General features: G+C 32.6%; 1 protein-coding gene and 2 long non-coding RNA genes across 4 annotated transcripts; 2 read left to right on the plus strand and 1 right to left on the minus strand.

Annotated features, from left to right (window-relative positions):
* Nucleotides 1-5,965: 5,965 nt before the first annotated feature.
* Nucleotides 5,966-12,444, plus strand: LOC142617199 (beta-glucosidase 17-like). 2 transcript variants are annotated; one of them, XM_075789964.1, is made up of 13 exons: nt 5,966-6,141; nt 6,846-6,915; nt 7,850-7,908; nt 7,979-8,054; nt 8,283-8,360; nt 9,673-9,760; nt 9,852-10,104; nt 10,456-10,571; nt 10,794-11,011; nt 11,101-11,131; nt 11,635-11,738; nt 11,835-11,943; nt 12,104-12,444. In XM_075789964.1, exons 1-13 carry the CDS (start codon nt 5,989-5,991, stop codon nt 12,270-12,272), a joined length of 1,524 nt encoding a protein of 507 aa, XP_075646079.1. In that variant the 5' UTR covers nt 5,966-5,988; the 3' UTR covers nt 12,273-12,444. The 2 variants fall into 2 exon arrangements, with proteins under 2 accessions (XP_075646079.1, XP_075646081.1); XM_075789966.1 differs by having other exon boundaries at nt 11,857-11,943; nt 12,104-12,238.
* A 1,548-nt stretch (nt 12,445-13,992) lies between these two features.
* On the plus strand, nt 13,993-16,073 carry LOC142614889 (uncharacterized). Its single transcript, XR_012840584.1, has 2 exons — nt 13,993-14,287; nt 15,696-16,073. It is a non-coding gene; the product is annotated as an uncharacterized LOC142614889 (long non-coding RNA).
* A 583-nt stretch (nt 16,074-16,656) lies between these two features.
* On the minus strand, nt 16,657-18,634 carry LOC142615142 (uncharacterized). Its single transcript, XR_012840661.1, has 2 exons — nt 18,340-18,634; nt 16,657-17,027 (listed from the first exon to the last, which is right to left on the minus strand). It is a non-coding gene; the product is annotated as an uncharacterized LOC142615142 (long non-coding RNA).
* Between the last annotated feature and the right edge of the window lie 925 nt (nt 18,635-19,559).

Genomic DNA, 19,559 nt, shown 5'->3' on the forward strand with positions numbered 1-19,559 from the left:
GCTGAGGTGTATTTGTTACTGTGAATTTGTAAATAAAAGTCCTTAACATCAATCTAGGTTTTCAAAGAAGAGGGAAAGGATCTGCGGGAAGGGATGATTGCCAAAATTTTGGGTTTTGTAAAACTTTTAAGAATAAGTTGAGGGCAAGTTTGGAAATATGTTCTTAACTAAATGGTAGGTTAGTACACAACATTTTTATCACCAATTTAACAGAATTTAGTTAAATGAATGTCAAAGGGGGAAAATGTTTTTTCCTTTTAAGTTTGGGAGTGAGTGTCATTTTCTCAAACCTCAAGGGAGGGGAGTATTATTTGCCCAAAAAAGAAAAAAGAAAAATGTTAAATAAAAGAGTCTAGCACTGAAAAACAAATTTTAAAAATTTGAAATATTTCTCTCACTCGCATCTGTCACTTTCTTACTCTCATCCCTCAACACAAGCTGCTAACCCAGCCATGCCAACCCAGTCACGCTGCCGACCCAGCCCATTGTCGCCTGACACACCGCCATCCACGCCGCTTCCTTGCCGGTTAGCCCTTCCCCCTCCCCTTCTCCTCTCCTTGTCTCTCTCTCTCTCTCTCTCTCTCTCTCATTTTGTTGTTGGCTATAGTGTTGTTTTTAAATGCTGCTATAGCCAAATTTAAAAAAAAAAAATATATATAAAGGTCTATAGCAGCATTTTAAAAATGCCACTATCAAGTATGGATCTACGGTGGTGTTTTGATACGTTGCTATAACCTATCTTAAAAAAAATTCGACCTATAGCAGTGTTTTATAAATGTCATTATAGCATATGATTAACGCCACTATAGATCTATAATTACAGTATAAAAGTGTCATTTATAATCACCACTATAGAAAACGCCATTATAGCGTTTTTAGGACTTCTAGTGGTGTTTAACGAATGCCACTATAGACTCAGTTTTTTGTAGTCCTAGCCATCTAGCATGTAATTCATTGCATGAATAAGGTTGCACTTAAGATTAATCACAATAATATATATATATATATATATATATATATATATATATATGAAAAATTCATACCTAAGTTTAACACTATCAACATTTGTTTTTGAATTTTTGCCAATTCCTTATAACTCTTGTAAGAATATCATTCGATGCACTTTTGATTATTTCATTTTATTGCACAGTGTAATTTGTAACTTTGATGAAAAGTAGAGGAATGGATAACACTAAACCCTTTTCAAAATTTTAAATACTATAAATTTCATTATTGATAGTTTAAGAGCAAAATTAAACTCTTACATATAATTTGGAAATCAAAATAATAGTTTGGATATATAAATACCTAGGCAAAACAATCTGGTTTTCAAGTAACAAAACTCAAACACAAATAGGGAAATGGAATTTTCTAAATATAAGTCAGAAACCGATATTCTCTTAAAAGTAGTAATAACCACAATTCCTAAAAAAGAATATGTCTACACACACAGATATATATATATATATATATATATATATATATATATATATATATATATATATATATATATATATATATATATATATATGTAAGTGCGCAATTGCACCTAGACCCAAAGACAAAGTGGGCTCAGGCCCAATGAGCCTTAAACAATAAAATTTGTAAAGTGTGGATTTGAAGTCTAGCTTTAGGGGTGTTGGAAACTTGACGAACAGGCTTAAGTGTTACAGTATTTGCTAATAACAAACAATTATGACAAAAGAACCTCCTCGAACGTAAGCCGAGAACAATTTCTGTATTATCTCTCTTTTTTTCTTGAAGATTATAGTTCTTAGTCCCTCTTTTGCTAACTCTCCCCCTTTTCTTTGCTTTCTTCTCTTCTTAAATACTTCTTCTTTTTCCTTTATCCACGTGTCACCCAAATCTCCTTCTACCACCTTCTTGAAATTTTTAAATAATAGCCAGAAGGTTGAATTCTACTGTTCAGGGGTCACTTCCCCATTAATGCGGCCAGGGAGGTAGGTGCAGGGTCTTTAATGTGGAGGCAGCAGCCTTTTTCTGAGATATTTCTCTTACACCTCTGCATCTAGAGGGTACTTGGATCCCCTTTTTAACCTACAGTCTTTCCAGAACTCTGCCTTGATCTTTCTAGCGAATCTCCAAGTAATCACGGGTTTGTTCGAGGAGAGATTCTTCCTCGGATGAACCCTCAGACCCTCGGCTTGTGAGCCGACTCGCAGTCCTAAAGGCCTTTAGTCAAGAACGAACTAGCGCCCATTGACAAAGCCTAAGGCCCAAATACTCGCTTAGGTCCTTTCACTCCCCACAATATATATATATATATATATATATATATATATATATATATATATATATATATATATATATATATATATATATATATATATAGTATACTAGAATAATCACATGAAAAAAATGTGGAATTTCAAAATTATATGGCAAGATTGGAAGAAGGCAACAAATAATTAAAGACTTTGATGATTTATATATAATTATTTGTTGACTTCTTCTAATCTTGCCATATAATTTATATATATATATATATAATTATATATAAAATCATCAAAGTCTTTAATTATTTGTTGACTTCTGCTAATCTGGCCATATAATTTTGAAATTCCACATTTTTTTCATGTGATTATTCTAGTATACTTTCTTTTTGTTGACTTTAAATTTTTTAAGGATTGCCAATAAATCCTTACAGCCTCTTTAAATTATTGTTACTCGTACGTGGATTGTATGATCACCATGATTGTGAAACCCTCTAAATAAGATGCAAGGGAGTGTATTCATAAAAATAAAAAAATAAAAAGGATACTATTTAAATATTCGAAGACAAGTTTAATAAAGAAAAGAAACAAAAGATCTTTTTTTAAATGTTTATAATAATTTTTAAAAAATAAATAAAAGCATTTCTTTATAATAATAAAAATTAATCATTTTTTAACTATTTTTGTCTAAAGATTTCTTTAGCTAACTTTAGATATTGGTGAGAAAAACTGAAGGTGATAAACATGAATTAATCATGTGTTTACTCTCTCTCTCTCTCTCTCTCTCTCTCTCTCTCTCTCTCTCTCTCTCTCTCTCTCTCTCTCTCTCTCTCTCTCTCTCTCTCTCTCTCTCCATTTTTACCTCCTAAATTCTATACTCAAAATAAAGTAAAAAGTGTGCTCAAACTATTTAGTAAACATAATAATTGTTACTGAAAACTCATATTAGTGTGAAACACTAATACTTGTTTAGACCCCAAATTTAAAAATATAGCCTACTTGCTTTTATTCTAATTTGTCCAAGTGCGGAACAAGAAAAAATAAAGTGAAATAAATCAGTAACACTATTCTCTAAGCCATAAGTAAGCAAGCAGCAATAAATGTAAAGCTTAAAGAGTAAGGGAAGAGAGATGCAAACACAAGATAACACCAAGGCGTGTTATCGAAAAGGAAACTGAAGAATTCAGCGAAAAACCTCTCTGTGACCCTCCAAGTCAAAATTGATCCACTAGTGAATAAATTTGAAGTATACAAATAACAAAAGACCCTCCAAACCTAGTCTACCCCATGTACTTGAGCCCTAGCACTTCTCGGGGTCTTGTCTTCATTAGCTTTTTGGATCCCGCAATTCGATCAGCTCGATTGCATCCGCCACTTAATGGCTCATTCTAATACTGCCCAACAATACCAAAACTTGACTCAACACTAAGATTGGGTGTGGTAAGTGTTTGAGCTAAGAACCTCTCAAGGATGCAGGGCCGACCCTTCCCTTAGGCGAGTTCGGCGGTTGCCTAAGGCTCCCAAGTAGAAGGGAGGCCCCAAATAGTTTCAAGGAAGCACCAAGAATCTAACATAGTAAGGAGGAAAAAAGAAAGTTTAAGGTGAAGCTGAAGCACAAAATTTTGGCACGTCCTTTTAACCAAAAAACAAAAATTTTGGTAAATCAGACAAACCAAAAATCATCCGGATAAACTACAAATCTGGTCAAACATATTAACTACAAAATAATCACGAATCACAGCAAATAAAATAACTCAAAACCCTAAAAAATTTACCTCTCTCTAATCTTTGCTCTCCGCCTCTCTGTCTCTCATTCTCTCTGATTCTCATTCTCTCCCCTATTCTCACTGATCTCATCTACTCTCCGGCCTTGGCAGCAAGCTTCCTCAGTTCCTCCGGCCTTTCTCTTCCTCTTCCTTAGTTCCGTTCAGTTCAGCCGTTCAGCAACTTCCTTCAAGGTTTTTTTTTTATAATTTTTTTTTAAATAAATAAAGCTTGCTGCTGTGGTGCTGCCTGGGTTTTCTTCTTTTTGGATTTGGGTTAGATCTTAGATAGATAGGATTTTTTATAAAGCTGTGGCCTGTGGGTTTTTGTCTTTTTGTATTTGGGATCTTGGGTATTGGGTTATAGATAAGTGATAAGTCTGAAACTCTGATAAGATTTTTTTTTTTTGTATGGGAAAATTGTTTGATAAGATTAGATAGGAATATAGGATTAATTTGTTTTGTGTTTTGTGTGTGTGTGTGTGTATTTTTTTTTTGTTTTGTGGATGGGTCTTTTTAATAAGCCCTGTTGTGTTATAGTTGTGCTTAAATTTTTGTTATGGTTGTGCTTATTTTTTTATTTTTTTTTAATCTTGTGTTTTCAGTTTATATATATATATTAGTTAGTGGCCATATACTGAATAAGTCTTTATTTGTGCAGGTTGACATTGCTAAAAACTTGTTATTGTTCGGTGAAACTATAACAATACTATTTATATAAATCAGGTTCTATTTCTCATTTGCTCTACATTTGAAATTTATTTTTTATATTAGTCTTTATAAATATATTGTTTGATTAGAAATGTCTACTAGAAAATATGCATTTGGATATGAAAAACTTAAAAAAAGAAAAAAAGAAAAAGAAAAATTAATTGAGTCTCAAAAAGGATCAATGGATAAATTTGTTATTAGTAATAAACAAAATATAACACAAAATTTAGATGAAAATATCACAAATAAGCAAGAAATTCACCAAAAAGAGTTAGAAGATAATGAAATGATACAATTGCAAATTCTATAAAAAGATTAGATTCATTTCCAAATACATGCATTGCTTATAAGATTTTACTAACAATACCTGTTACAGTAGCTACTGTAGAAAGAAGTTTTTCAAAATTAAAATTAATAAAATCATATTTAAGATCGACAATGTCCAAAGAAAGATTAAATGGATTAGCTATAGTATCGATTGAAAATGAGATGTTAGAAGAACTTGAACACAAACATTTAATTAGTCAATTTGTATCTCAAAAAGTAAAAAAAAAAAAAAGATTTTAAATGAAATATATTATAATATAATAATATTAAATTAATATTAATTTAATTAATATATAAGTATAAAAAAGGCACCATTTTTAATTCTCGCCGTAGGCCCCAAAATGTCTAGGGCCAGCCCTGCAAGGATGTAGAGATGAAGAGGTAGAAGTAGAGAAAAACCAAGAGAAAATGTGTAGATGATTGTGGATATAACAATCTCTAACTCTCAAGTGTATTTACTAGAGTTTTCTCTTTGAAAAACACTCTTTACATTTTGTGGGTAATGATGGTATATATAGTATCGATAAAGAATTTGGTAAAACAGTTTTTCTTTTTGCCAAATAAAGAGTTTTGCGGGTACCTCGCGAGATGACATTTCTCACGAATTTGACAACTTGACATAACTCTTCAGTTTTTAGTCATGTGCTTTACATGTGGCCTTTCATGATTTACTCTTCTTGCAAGCTAGTCGCAAATTGCACTGATCCATCTTTGAAGCTTGATTCTTCACCAACCTCTCACACTCATCCCTTACAAATAAACTCACATAGATACAGAGAAATGATTGAAGAAATTATAATCAAATTTGTCACAGAATTAAAGCCTACAGAAATTAGTTGAAAATCACAACTTTACTGTTACTGTTGAATTAACTGTTGAATTAATTAACTCTGTCCTCCTATAATATTATATATTGGTGAGTTTGGAGGAAGCTTTGAGCAGAAAATTTGGCCATGGCGATCCAAGGTCCTTTCCTCTTTTGCCTCCTTGGCTTGGCCTGCTTGTCTGCTTACACTGAAGCTGCAAAACCAAGTCATTCAAAACCATTTAATAGGACCTGTTTTCCTAATGGTTTTATATTTGGAGCTGGTTCAGCTGCTTACCAGGTACATACATGAATGACACTATAGACTACTTACTTTCATTTTTTTTTTCTTTTTCTTATAACAAATAGGGAATGAAATTCAAATCTAAAAGCACTAGCATCCGGGTTTGTTAAGAATTATCTATTTTACATTCTCAAAACTTACTTTATCTATTTTACCATCTCAATCCCATAGTAAAAAGCAAAAAAAAAAAAAAACTAAAGCACAACAGCCACCACCCAGATGAAGAGAGGTTGAGGGAGGCAAGAGAAGGAGGCAGAGGGAAGAGGAGAGAGAAGCAGATTTTGAGATTGTGATTTGAGTGTGAAGTCTGAACGTGAAGAGAGAGAAAAAAAAAAGACATAAAAAAAGGAAAAGAGAGAATAAAACATATTATTTTTTGCTACCATCTAGCTACAGTATGGTTGTATATATACTGTTGAAAGTTGCTAAAAACTTTTGCAACCCACACCCAGATGACGCACAATTTCAGGATATGAGTTGTTAAAATAGCAATTTTGGGGGTTTTATACCCCAATGCTAGTGCTAACTAGCTAGAATGACTTTGCTTTCATGAGAGAACTAGATAATGTTACTAAACTATAACGTTGGGGCTTTTTTTAATGTTTCAACTAGCATGTATTTACTTTTATCCAGCCAATAAGATTTAAAAAAAAAAAAAAATCTACTGATTTAAATTTTTTTAATTTTTATTTTTGAGCCAGTCTGAAGGCGCAGCACATATTGATGATAGGGGCCCTAGTATATGGGATACTTTCACTCGGGAACATCCAGGTCTTTCTGTTTTTAACAGCTTATATATAAAACTATGCACTGTCACTATCATTTGTCCAAGGAAAAAGATGGCAAGAAAAATAATTGCACCCAATTGACATGAGAATATATGACTAGTTATGAGTCTATGACAGCTAGTTGAGGGAATAGAGTGAAATTATTCAGTACATTTGAATGCTCTCATTTCATATAAAGATGGATCTATCATGGGTTGTAATATAATATAATCAATTCTTATACAAGAGGGAGGTATAGTATGTCGAATATACAAAATAATTTTTCATATGCTATATGATTTTTAATCGTTTGTCCTAATTTGACATTTTTAATCGCAAAATGCTGTAGTTAATTAGCATTATTTCTGTGCACTCGAGTCAATTGACAACATATTTTTCAACATGAATTTCACTAGTAGTTTAAAAGTAAATTTCCTTTAGAATATTTGGTGTTGAAATGTAATTAAATAGTATTTTAAACTTTTGATAATAGAATTTCAATTAGAAAAAATATCTTAATAATTGGATTAATTTTGAATTAAAAGAAGAAGAAGAAGAAAAAGAAAATACCATGTAGTAAACTGATAGGAAGCATGTCTAAAACTAAAATTTTATAATATTACAAATAATGTGTAATTAATAACACAAAATATTTAGGCATCATGATGCAATCATATCACACTTCAACTGGCTATGTATATTTTTAGGCTTTCTCAGTTTTGGTACTGGTACACCAATTTGAATTGCTCCTACAAAATAAATAAATAAAATAAACTCAAGCTAGTAATTGGATTTTTATACTACCAAATAAATATTGGTATCGAATGAGAACCCTTAATTATATAACTAATTAACTATACAATGAAAATCAAACTGATTAATTTTTTCATCCTTGAATATCAATTTCTCTCTTGTTTGATCTTTTGTGAAATTTACAGAAAAAATTGCTGATGGTAGCAATGGAGATGTAGCTGATGACTTTTATCATCGTTATAAGGTAGCCTATCATACTATTTGCAAACATGGTCAACGTTATTATTTGTTTTAATAATTACGAATTGGTACAGGGGGACATAAAACTGATGAGAAAAATTGGATTGGACTCTTTCAGATTCTCTATTTCATGGTCAAGAATATTACCTAGTAAGATTTCTCACTTGAACCAATTCTCATCATTTATAATTGTAAGTCGATCTCTACCTAGTAATTAAGCTTCTAATTACGATGGGTTCCATTAAGACGGGTTCCATTGAGACAAACTTCAATCGAATCTGAAGATCAAAATGGTGGATCAGCAATGAGTTGATGTTGGTTCATTCAGAAAACGCACTAGTTGATATTGTTGTTGAATCATTTCAATTTTGTTTGCAGAGGGAAAAATAAGCGGGGGAGTAAATCCACAAGGTGTTAAATTCTACAACAACCTCATCAACGAGCTCCTGTTGAATGGTGAAATTATACTTCATTTTATTTTCAGCTATAATTTTTGTAATGTCAAAGATATATGGGCAAAACCATTAGTAGGGGTGTGTGGATTGGGAGGATAAATGTCAATATTTCTATCTAATCCGCTACTAGCAGGTTGAGAAAATTCCAATCCGCCACTGACTCACCAAAGTCTAAATCCAGCGGATTGGTTACAAATTTTGGCAGTTTCAATTATGCAGGTTGAGCGGATTGACATTATTCTTTTGATAAACTACAGAGTATATATACTAAGATACAAGAATAATGAACATTGGTGCCCCATATTACAAACCATAAGAACTACTAAGAGTACTACACATGCACAACAATATAATTAACTCTATTATTGAAACTAAATGACCTTTAGCTTTTCATTCTAATGTTATATGTCGTTTTGTATTTGTTTGCATCTTGAGTGGATTGATTTGAGTTTGTAGGTATAGCCGGCTTTACATGTAAGACCATAACATTTTTTTAAAATATATAAAAATGGATCAAAAGAAAAAAATATTTTGTAGATTTACAAGAATATATGAGACCCAAATCAAAAGGACAAACAACATACTCAATAAATATATAGATACAAACATTAAACAATAAAAAAAGAAAAGAAAAAACCTTTGTGGTTGTCTAGGAGAGTATGCAACTGATGGAAAGTCAAGAATTGAAGGGATTAAAAAAAAAAAAAAAGGCTTCAATTTTGGCTGAAGGTGAAAGCTAAATACAAAGTGTTCGATGGTTGATGTTAGTTTAGGATTTCAATGTTGACTTTTTATATTTTGTTTAAGGAATTGATTACTGATAAGCTGTATAAATTGATTAGGTGAATTTATAAACTTTAAATGTAAAATATATGGTTAAAAAGTTTGAACTAATATATATTTCTCTATTTATGTATGATTAAGCGGGTGGGTCAAGATGTAGTGGAATGGTAATGTTTCAACCCATTATCCAACCCAATATGCTATTTTGGGGGTCTAGCTCACCTAACCCAAACTGCCTAATTTAATGACTTGCATGGGGCGGGTGGATTGGCAAGTCAAACGAATATTTTGCACACCCTTAATTATTAGTATAATGATAATTAACTACACAATAAGAAATATGTACGCTAATGATTTTATGAACTGTTACATATATAAAAGAGAAGATTTTTCCAACCCAATTTGAAAAAAAAAATTAATGGAATATATTTTAGTAGTTTTATTAGAATGGTCTAAAAACATAAAAATTGATATTTTTAGCATTTTTGCATCAATGTTCTCTCCAAACTTCAGTTTCACATTGTGGGCAGGTATCAAGCCCCTAGTGACTTTGTTCCATTTTGACACTCCACAAGCACTTGAAGATGAGTATGGTGGACTTTTAAGCCCCAAAATAGTGTAAGTATTAGCAATTGAACAAAATATAGATCCTCCAATGCTCAAAACATTGTGCCACATATAATAATTAACTATTTGGTTGTATGAATAGGAAGGATTATCTAGATTACGTGGATTTTTGTTTCAAAACATTTGGGGATCAAGTTAAGCTATGGGTCACAATGAACGAACCAAATGGGCTATGCATCAATGGGTACACCTTAGGTACTTCTGCACCAGGACGATGTTCTAATTATGTTGGAAATTGTACTGCCGGTAACTCTGCCACCGAGCCCTATATTGTTGCCCATAACTTACTTCTTGCTCATGGAGGTGCTGTGAAGTTGTACAAGGACAAGTACCAGGTTTGTATGATTGAAAAAAGAAAAAAAGATATATCATTGCACTATTTAATAAAAAATTAATAATTAACTCCATAAATTATTCAACTTATTAGTATTTGATTGGAAAGGGAAAAAAAGACAGCATATTGGGTTTTTAATTTTATTTTTGTTGGCCCAAACCAAAAAAAAAAAAAAAGTCTCCCATCTATTTTACCGTTCTTTCATTAAATAAGCAATCAAGAATGTGAATCAAAATGCTCTCTAAGTTTTTTTTTCCCCAAGTATAATTGTATTTTGTTCAGCTTTTATGATAATTTGATAACGTTAATGTGTGATGTTAGACAAATTGTGATTAACTTAATATGCTTGCAGCCATATCAACATGGGAAAATTGGGATTACAATAGTGTCACATTGGTTTGTACCAAAATACCAAATTTCTGCCAACAGAAAGGCTACCTATAGAGTTCTTGATTTCCTTTTTGGTTGGTGAGTACATATTGCAACAAAGATTAATTTCCAGAGCGGCCATCCTTAGTTGTTAATCATATTCATTCTTCTATATAGTTAAACTTTCATAACTCTTCTTGAAGGCCTCTAATGGTAATTTTTACATTAAAAACATCTCATTTGCAAGACAATTTTTACTTTATTATTATACATTTATATGCACAAAAAAGCTTGATAATCATCCACAATTTGTATATTTAGGTTTGTCCATCCGGTCATATATGGTGACTATCCCAAAAGCATGAAATCTTTGGTGGGTAATCGATTGCCCAGATTCACTGAAGCTCAATCCAAGTTACTAAAAGGGTCCCTCGATTTTCTTGGTGTAAATTACTACACTACAAATTATGTAGAAAGTGCTCCCTCTTCTAATGGTGTTAATGTTAGTTATGTCTCTGATAGACAAGCCACCCTCACAAGTATGCTTAAAAATTAGAACCATTTTATTTTCTCTTCCCTTTGAGCATTATATTCTTCGTCAATGAAACATTTGTACTTTGTTTCACAGCTGATAAAAATGGAACTCCTATTGGTACACCAGGGACGGAGCCAGACTTCCAACCTAGTGGGGGCAAACTTTTTTTTTTTCTGGTTATCAAATTTTTTTTCTGGTTATTAATGTAAGCTTATCAATTTTTTTTTTTTTTTTTTTTTTTTTTTTTCTGGTTTTAAGGTTTTGTCTTAGGTTTTTCAATTATTCTTGGGGCAATTGGGCAAAAAGGAAGGTCAGTTGATTTTTAATTTTATTTTTTTTGGATGTTTCATGTGGTAATTTGTAAATATTTTGAAGAGGGGCTAAGTGTATATACTTTGGAATCAAATATTAAACTTGTGTCTATATATATATATATATCAAATTTTCAAAAACGTTGGGGGGGCCATTGCCCCTCAATGCCAAAGCATAGCTCCGTCCCTGGGTACACCGGTATGTATACTTTTTTGTTTCTGTGTGTACATGTGCGAGTGCATGTATATGTATATTTTTTGTCTCGTTGCATGCATGCCATTACCTAATGAATGTGGTGCAACAAATTGTTTTCCAGACAGCTTTGAACTGGCTATTCATCTATCCTAAGGGACTTCGAGAGCTTTTGCTATACATAAAGGAAAATTACAACAATCCAGTAATATACATAACAGAGAACGGTACTACAATTTTCTCTATCGTTTTTTTATTAGAATATGTTTTGCAGTGTCTTATATAATATTACTAGAGTAATTTATTGCACTCTTCTTTTGTAGGAATGGCTGATGCAAATAATAGATCTTTGCCAATTAAAGATGCCCTCAAAGATAGTCTGAGGATAAAATACCATTATGGACATTTATCATATCTTTTAAAGGCTATCAAGTGAGTGCTAATGAAAAAAATTGGTGTGTCATTTTTTAATTTGGTTATGGTAGAAAAATATATAGGAGGACAGACAAAATAGAATCAAAATTAAAGAATATATATTTATATAATTGTTTTGATAATAAAAAAAATGATTTTAATAGTGAAATTTTGGCAGGGAGGGCGTGAATGTGAAGGGATACTATGTTTGGTCATTCTTTGACGACTTTGAATGGGATGGTGGTTACACTGCTCGGTTTGGTCTTATTTTTGTTGATTTTAATAACAATCTGAGGAGATACCTCAAGCACTCTGCCTATTTGTTCAAGTTGTTTCTCCTAAAATAAGTTGCGACTCTTGAGCCATAAGAGAGGAAATTGTCTTTTTCCAACCTAGCTCTATTTTTTATTGGAGATTCTTCCTCTCATATGTTCATTTGAACAAACTATTGCCTGGTGTGATTGGATTCATGATTTTTCAATTTTGTGTATTAATCTTAATAAATAAAAGAATCCCACTTCTCTCTTGTTTTATATTTTGTGTAGCATATATTATATATTTTTGTACCATAAAACTTAGATACCTAAGTGCAATACATTAGGCTCCACAATTAGATACAAACATTTGATTGTTTTATATTTAATTTTCATTAAAAAAATAACATTATTTGTATCTTACTGGTCAATATAACCAAGTGTTTGAATCTAATTGGGGAACTTAATGTACTGCACCTAAGGTATCATATCTAAGCTTTATTCTTTAAAAATTTATGATAACATGGTTGGGTGCATGGATGGAAGCAGTTAAGGATGCTTGGATGAGCATAATTATGCGAATTTTTGCTTGAAAGACATAATTAAATAGTTAATGATAAAAAAGAAGAAGATAATTATGAGGAAACGAAGACTCACAATTCACATGGATTAAAAAAAAAATCCACTAATGTGCATTATGTTAAAGTTGAATGATATTTATAACCAAATAGTACAACAAAATGCTGATAAGGTGGTTGAGGAAAATATTTAAAGTAAATAGTTGGGAAGGAAATATTTAACAGAACATTCAGTGCACACGAAAAGTGAGTACAACTAAGGTTATCAACGGTGGCACAGGGTGCGTGACTATGTTCCCAACCATGGTTCCATTTTGGAACCAGCGTTCATTGCCTTTTTCTTGAAAGAAAGTGAATTCGAAGTCATTTAGTATGTATTACTAGAGATAAGTGATGAAAAAATAAGGATGTATTCAATTTTGAGAGTGGTAAAGCCTGTGCTTATGTAACCAAGACACTCGTTGATTTCAAAATATATGTTTTCATAAATTAGAGTTGTAGCATAAGGCAATACGTTAGTACCATGGTATCATGCTAACTATAGCAAATCCTATACATTAACGTGTGCTCCAATGGGAGACGCAAGTTATTGGAGTGATAATACCATAACATAGTATACCCTGACATGATACAAAAACTATCTTATATAGTGGTTGTAAGTAGCCTCTCTCTCTCATAGCACGTGAGCACCATACGCCTATGAGAAGTGACTCTATATAGCTGCTCTATAAGATACACCAAGGAAGTTAATACCGTACTGAAGACTGTACCAATTTGGCTTGCGGTACGATATATTTTTGATACCGATCAATATCGGTATACTGTTTCGAATTTACCGCTATTTTTTATTATTTTATACAATATACAAAGTTATATTTATAATAACTCAATATATCACTTTGCACATTCTCCACTAAAAAAAAAAAAAAAACACTTTGGCAACTATTTATACTTTTTTGGATGGAATTATCCACATAAATATATAAAAGTGAAAAGTCAAAAAAAAAACTATTAAATAATTAAACACTCACTAAACTCAATAAAAGCCGAACCCACGTGTCAAAATGTTGTGAATTAATTCAAACTATCAGATGCTTTGAGAAAATAAAAAAGCAAGAGAAAACGTTAGGTCCGGAGCTGGCGTAAAACCAGTGTTTTACGCCAGCCAATGAAACCACGCCACGTCAGAGTTCACTTAAGTCATCAATATAACCTCAGAAAAAAAAAAAAAAAACATTTCACGCTCACAGCTTTCTCTGCTTCCTTCACGCCATTCCTATCTTCTCATCTGTTCCTTCATGCCAAACCTCCACCACCGCCACACAGATCGCCGGAGCAGAACGATTTCGAAGAAGAAAGAGTTCTCGCCGTGCCCTCTGCTTCGTCCTCTGGGGTTGTGCCGTCCTTGCTTGCCCGAACCTCCACCACACCACACCACACCACACAACGAATCACACCGCCACATAGGTCGCCGGAGCTGTGCGTGGAGCTTGTAAACATACCGGAGTGGCCTTGAGCTACGATCCAACGGTTTGTTTTTCATGATTTGTCATTTTTCCCAATTTGGATTTTGAATTATTTTGATGGGTTTTTCTGGGTTTATGGGTTTTGATTAGATTCCTAAGTGTTAGGGCTAAATGAATCTGATTGTTTTTTGAAACTTACTTTTTTTATGCAAATCATTATATCTTGATGGTTTTTGATTAGATTCCTAAGTATGAAGGTTGTTTTTGCTCTTTTTTTTTTGTTATTTTCGTTTGTGTGTGTTTTTTTTTTTTTTTCCTGTATAGGTTACTTTTGTATGCTTTTGAAATTGTAAAAATTAGTGATTTTTCACAAAGCTCAATGATAAAAATTAAAGCTAGATGTGAAAAACTAGAAGCCTAAAAGAGGTCTTTCTTCCTCTTTCCACGGTCATGTTACATTTGTGTGAACAGATCTTCAATGATCAAGATGATTTCAATTCATTGTCAATTTTATTTTCAACTAGATAGACTTTGTCTTAAATTGCGGTAATCCTACATTTGCACACAGATCCTCAGATTCAGCATGTTTCAGTGATTGATGTAGCTTAAAAGAGAAAAAAAAAATTCTAGTAAAAAGTTGGTGGACATTCATCAAAATCACATTGCAATAGTCAGATGTTCTTGTCTTGAAATTGATCAACCTCGCATCATTTTAACCTTTTTATTTTTTACATTGGGCATTATCTTGAATACCTTTCCCTGCCCCATCATATATTATCTTCATTGTGCAGGATGATACTTTCTGCAATGTCATCATCTTCTATTTTGTTAAAAGTGGGGGTTGTATATGTATTGCATTTGTACGCGATTCTATCATATAAGAAGTGAAAATTTGTTTGTTCGTTGCCATTTATGAGTTATGGATTTCTGCTGTGAACATCCTGGTTGGTTTTATTTTGATATTTATCCTAGCATTACCAAGTAGCTCTAGCTCATGAACTTCTAGTTCCTCTATATTCTCTTTCGTTTTCAACTTTATCCTCTTTTACAATCTTTTTTTGCAGGTTTTGTTCTCAAATGTAAAAACTAGTTTATGAGATTGGAAAATAGGGATATATGGCATAATTATGTTTTTTCTTTTACCGATAGAGAAAAAAGCTACTAGTAATCTGCTTTTGTTAGAAATTCCCACAAGATAATATGTCTTGTATCTCTTGTCCTGCACTTTATTATTCATTAAAACCTATATATTACTCAGTTCTTAAATTGAATTCTAATTATTTTGCTTCATCCTCTTCGATTAGATTGTATATAGATAGTTAGTCTTTGTAATCTATACTCACAACTTGTAATCTCTCTTTCATTCAATAAAATCTGAGTTTTATTTAGAGAGTCTTCAAGTTTTTACAATTATGCTTCCATGACTTTACAGTTTAATATTTCTTATGTGTATTTCCTTATAATGGTGTTAGGGAGCAGAGCAACAAACATTTGTAAGTTCTGAAGGCATAAACCAAGCATTGTTAAGTTCTGAAGACATAAACCAAGCATGGTTCAGAGATGTCGGCTGTGGTTGTCTATAAAAGAATAAGGTGAAAAATGATTATTCTGGAGCAGATTACAAGGCTTGAAGAGATGGATTTTTAAATTTGTTCTTTTGGAAGGAATTTTACAAGCAAGAAGTTGTAATTATAATGTCTTCTAAATAAATCTTCACACATTTATTTGGTGCATCTCAAAAGCAATTATGTACTGTTTACTTGAATTTTTTTTTTCAAGGATCGTTTTGGTTCTTCTCTAACTCCAGAGTTCAATAAATAAAGCAATAGCAAAATAGTTTTGTTATACTATGTAAAAAGATTCTTATTGTTGATGGAAAAGTGTGAGGTGACAAACTGAAACACATAAATTATATAATGTTCTTGATATGGAGTAACTTCAATGGCTGTTTTGACTGCATTCTTGTCACTAGAGTTCAAGCTTATCAGACATTTCTCAGCATCTTGAATTTACTCCAGCTTCAATTTGTTATCATAAGCATACATGTACCATCAATACGTATGGCATTTGGCATTAGCAGTTCACGGAATGAGAAAATTATTGAAGCTTAATTCAATAGAGAAGCCATCATGATTAGTTAGTCACCAACACAGACGATATGGAAACAAATAAAAATCTCACTAAAAGTCATGTATACGGACTTATAGTCACTCTGAAAGTCATGTATACGTATTGTAACATCAGCTTTTAGAAGGTTTTGATGAAGCCACTACATATTTGATGGACACCAGTTCACATTTCACGTTAATTACATTCCCACTGATAAAATTATATAAGCATTATTGAGTAGTAAATATCTAGCTGAAGGTTAACAGACAAGTTTTCAAGACCAAGAAATCATGGTGAACAAGATACTAGCCAACTGCATAAAGGTTTCCAATAAACATCATATTATATTCCACCTTTCAACATGTTTAAATTTCCTTGAACTGTTTCAAACAATAACAAAAAATATCTAAGCATTCAATCCATTTCAAATACACAATTATCTCCACAAGTGCCTTCACTTCTGCACATTTATCTACAAAAAATTTCGTTCACTTCTGCACTTGTGCATTCTTATAGAACTTTGTAATTCTTCTGGATGTCGCACTTGCAGCAGCCATATCTCAACAAGTGACATTTCATCATAATTATTATCTTCATATATCTTTACCTCCCCTCCTCTCCTTCATTGTTGTATGGATTATTCCTAATCTTCCCCCGATAGTAAAGGGCAATTGTGAATGCAAAGCTGTCCATCCCTACAACAAGAGCAAGGAATTCACCATTAAAAACAGACATAGCAAAGGGCTGAATTATTCTTAAAAAGTTATTCTACTATTTCAATATATATTTAAAAGTGATGGAAGTAGTATAATAAGACAATTAGTGTCTAAGTGTGAAGATTAGAGACAATGCCTTTGATCCATGAATTTATCGTGATCCATGAATCTCTTTTACCCAACTACCAATAAGGTGAGTATATGAATAATAAGCAGAAAAAAAAATCAGTAAGTGCTTAAAAATTTGGAATGCAACTTATAACTGTCATTCAGGCATAGTATTAAGTATCAAAGTACCCTTCACGTCAATACAAAAAAATGGTTTTCTTATTCCTGTAAACACCTAAAGGTATGCCAAAAAGAAAAACTCATTTCATTAAATCACTTGATATATTCATGTTAAAAATCATTCCATCCCCTGCATTTTGCTTAATTAACAGGTTCATATGGAGGTCTCCTAGGAAGTTAGATAACTTTTGTACCAAATTGAACTTGCCAATGCCTCTGCTGAAATCATGAATAGATTCTTTATTGGTGATTAAATGACTTCTATTATTGCATTGCCTGAATTGTTTGATCAATAATTTCAGGAATTGTGTTTTTGAGATTTTAATAAATTGAAAAATTTGGCATTGCTCTAGGAAGTGTATTAAGTGGTGGAGGGAGTGTCCCTGCTCCTTAGGCTACTGCACAGCAATGGATTGATGTAGTATTCACATAATTAAGAAGAGTAATAATCATCTTACCATTGTTCACTTCTAATGCATATATCCCTCCTGACATCTTAATCCTTATTACTATGACAGTGTTATGAATTATAAGCTGACTTAGCCAACCAAAGATTATTACACCATGTTGCTCATCATAATCTCTAGAGATGGCAATAATCTCTTAAGTTTTAAGAATTTCAATATCATTTGTACAAGCTCTTGTTTGATACTGTATAGAATTTTGCAAATACATGTCAAAATGGAATACTTTTATCACAGGGAAAAAAAGTATACAGATCATAAACAGTATACAAAAGTAACCTATACAGGAAAAAAAAAAAAAAAACACACAAACGAAAATAACAAAAAAAAAAAGCAAAAAACAACCTTCATACTTAGGAATCTAATCAAAAACCATCAAGATATAATGATTTGCATAAAAAAAAGTAAGTTTCAAAAAACAATCAGATTCATTTAGCCCTAACACTTAGGAATCTAATCAAAACCCATAAACCCAGAAAAACCCATCAAAATAATTCAAAATCCAAATTGGGAAAAATGACAAATCATGAAAAACAAACCGTTGGATCGTAGCTCAAGGCCACTCCGGTATGTTTACAAGCTCCACGCACAGCTCCGGCGACCTATGTGGCGGTGTGATTCGTTGTGTGGTGTGGTGTGGTGTGGTGGAGGTTCGGGCAAGCAAGGACGGCACAACCCCAGAGGACGAAGCAGAGGGCACGGCGAGAACTCTTTCTTCTTCGAAATCGTTCTGCTCCGGCGATCTGTGTGGCGGTGGTGGAGGTTTGGCATGAAGGAACAGATGAGAAGATAGGAATGGCGTGAAGGAAGCAGAGAAAGCTGTGAGCGTGAAATGTTTTTTTTTTTTTTTTCTGAGGTTATATTGATGACTTAAGTGAACTCTGACGTGGCGTGGTTTCATTGGCTGGCGTAAAACACTGGTTTTACGCCAGCTCCGGACCTAACATTTTCTCAAAAAGCAAACACTATTTACACATGAAAACTGAAAAGTCTTTCTTGGGCAGAGACGAGAGGTTTGACCGACCAAGAAAAGTTTCAAAAAAAAACCGAGAAAGAGAGAGAGAAAGAGAAAGAGAAAGTTAGCCGACCAGAGAGAGAGACAGAGGAGAAGAAGCAGAAGAAGAAGAAGTAGCAGCAGCAGCAGCAGCCAAGATTCGAATAGGCCATATAATATATACCTCTAGATAAGTCACTAGCTAGTACAGTTCACCATGCTACTAACTATTGAAGTGAAAAAAATAAAAATAAAAATTATTAAAGTAGTTTTTAAAAATATTATAAAATTTTTCTTTCTTAAGAACATTTACATGAGTAGAATCATAATTTTAACTATATGAATTTACCAAAAATTACTTTTTCTATTTTACTACTTCACAACTTGCATGTCACCACTTTTGTCGTGGTGGAATCTCATTCCTTGGCCAGTGTTGCCACCGGCCAATCCCAACTTGTCCAATCAGCCAAGGCTAGGAAATGCAAAGATGAAGAAATCATTGAACTACCACCAGTAACCTGTAATATTGATGCTCCTACCTTCACAAGACTCTATCCTGTGATGCATGAAGTCATTCCAACCCTCCGATCTTCCATCTCAGCCCTGAAAAAGTCTAATCCGATGGCTCTAATTGTAGATGTTTGGAACACCAGCACTTGAGGTGGCAGACCAATTTCACATGCCGAAGTGCGTGTTTGTTTCATCTGCATGGTCACATGCATTGATCTTATACTTATTACTTACCAGTGCTTAACAAAGATATAG

This window comes from Castanea sativa, chromosome 11 (genome assembly GCF_040712315.1).
Source record: "Castanea sativa cultivar Marrone di Chiusa Pesio chromosome 11, ASM4071231v1".
NCBI lineage: Eukaryota > Viridiplantae > Streptophyta > Magnoliopsida > Fagales > Fagaceae > Castanea > Castanea sativa.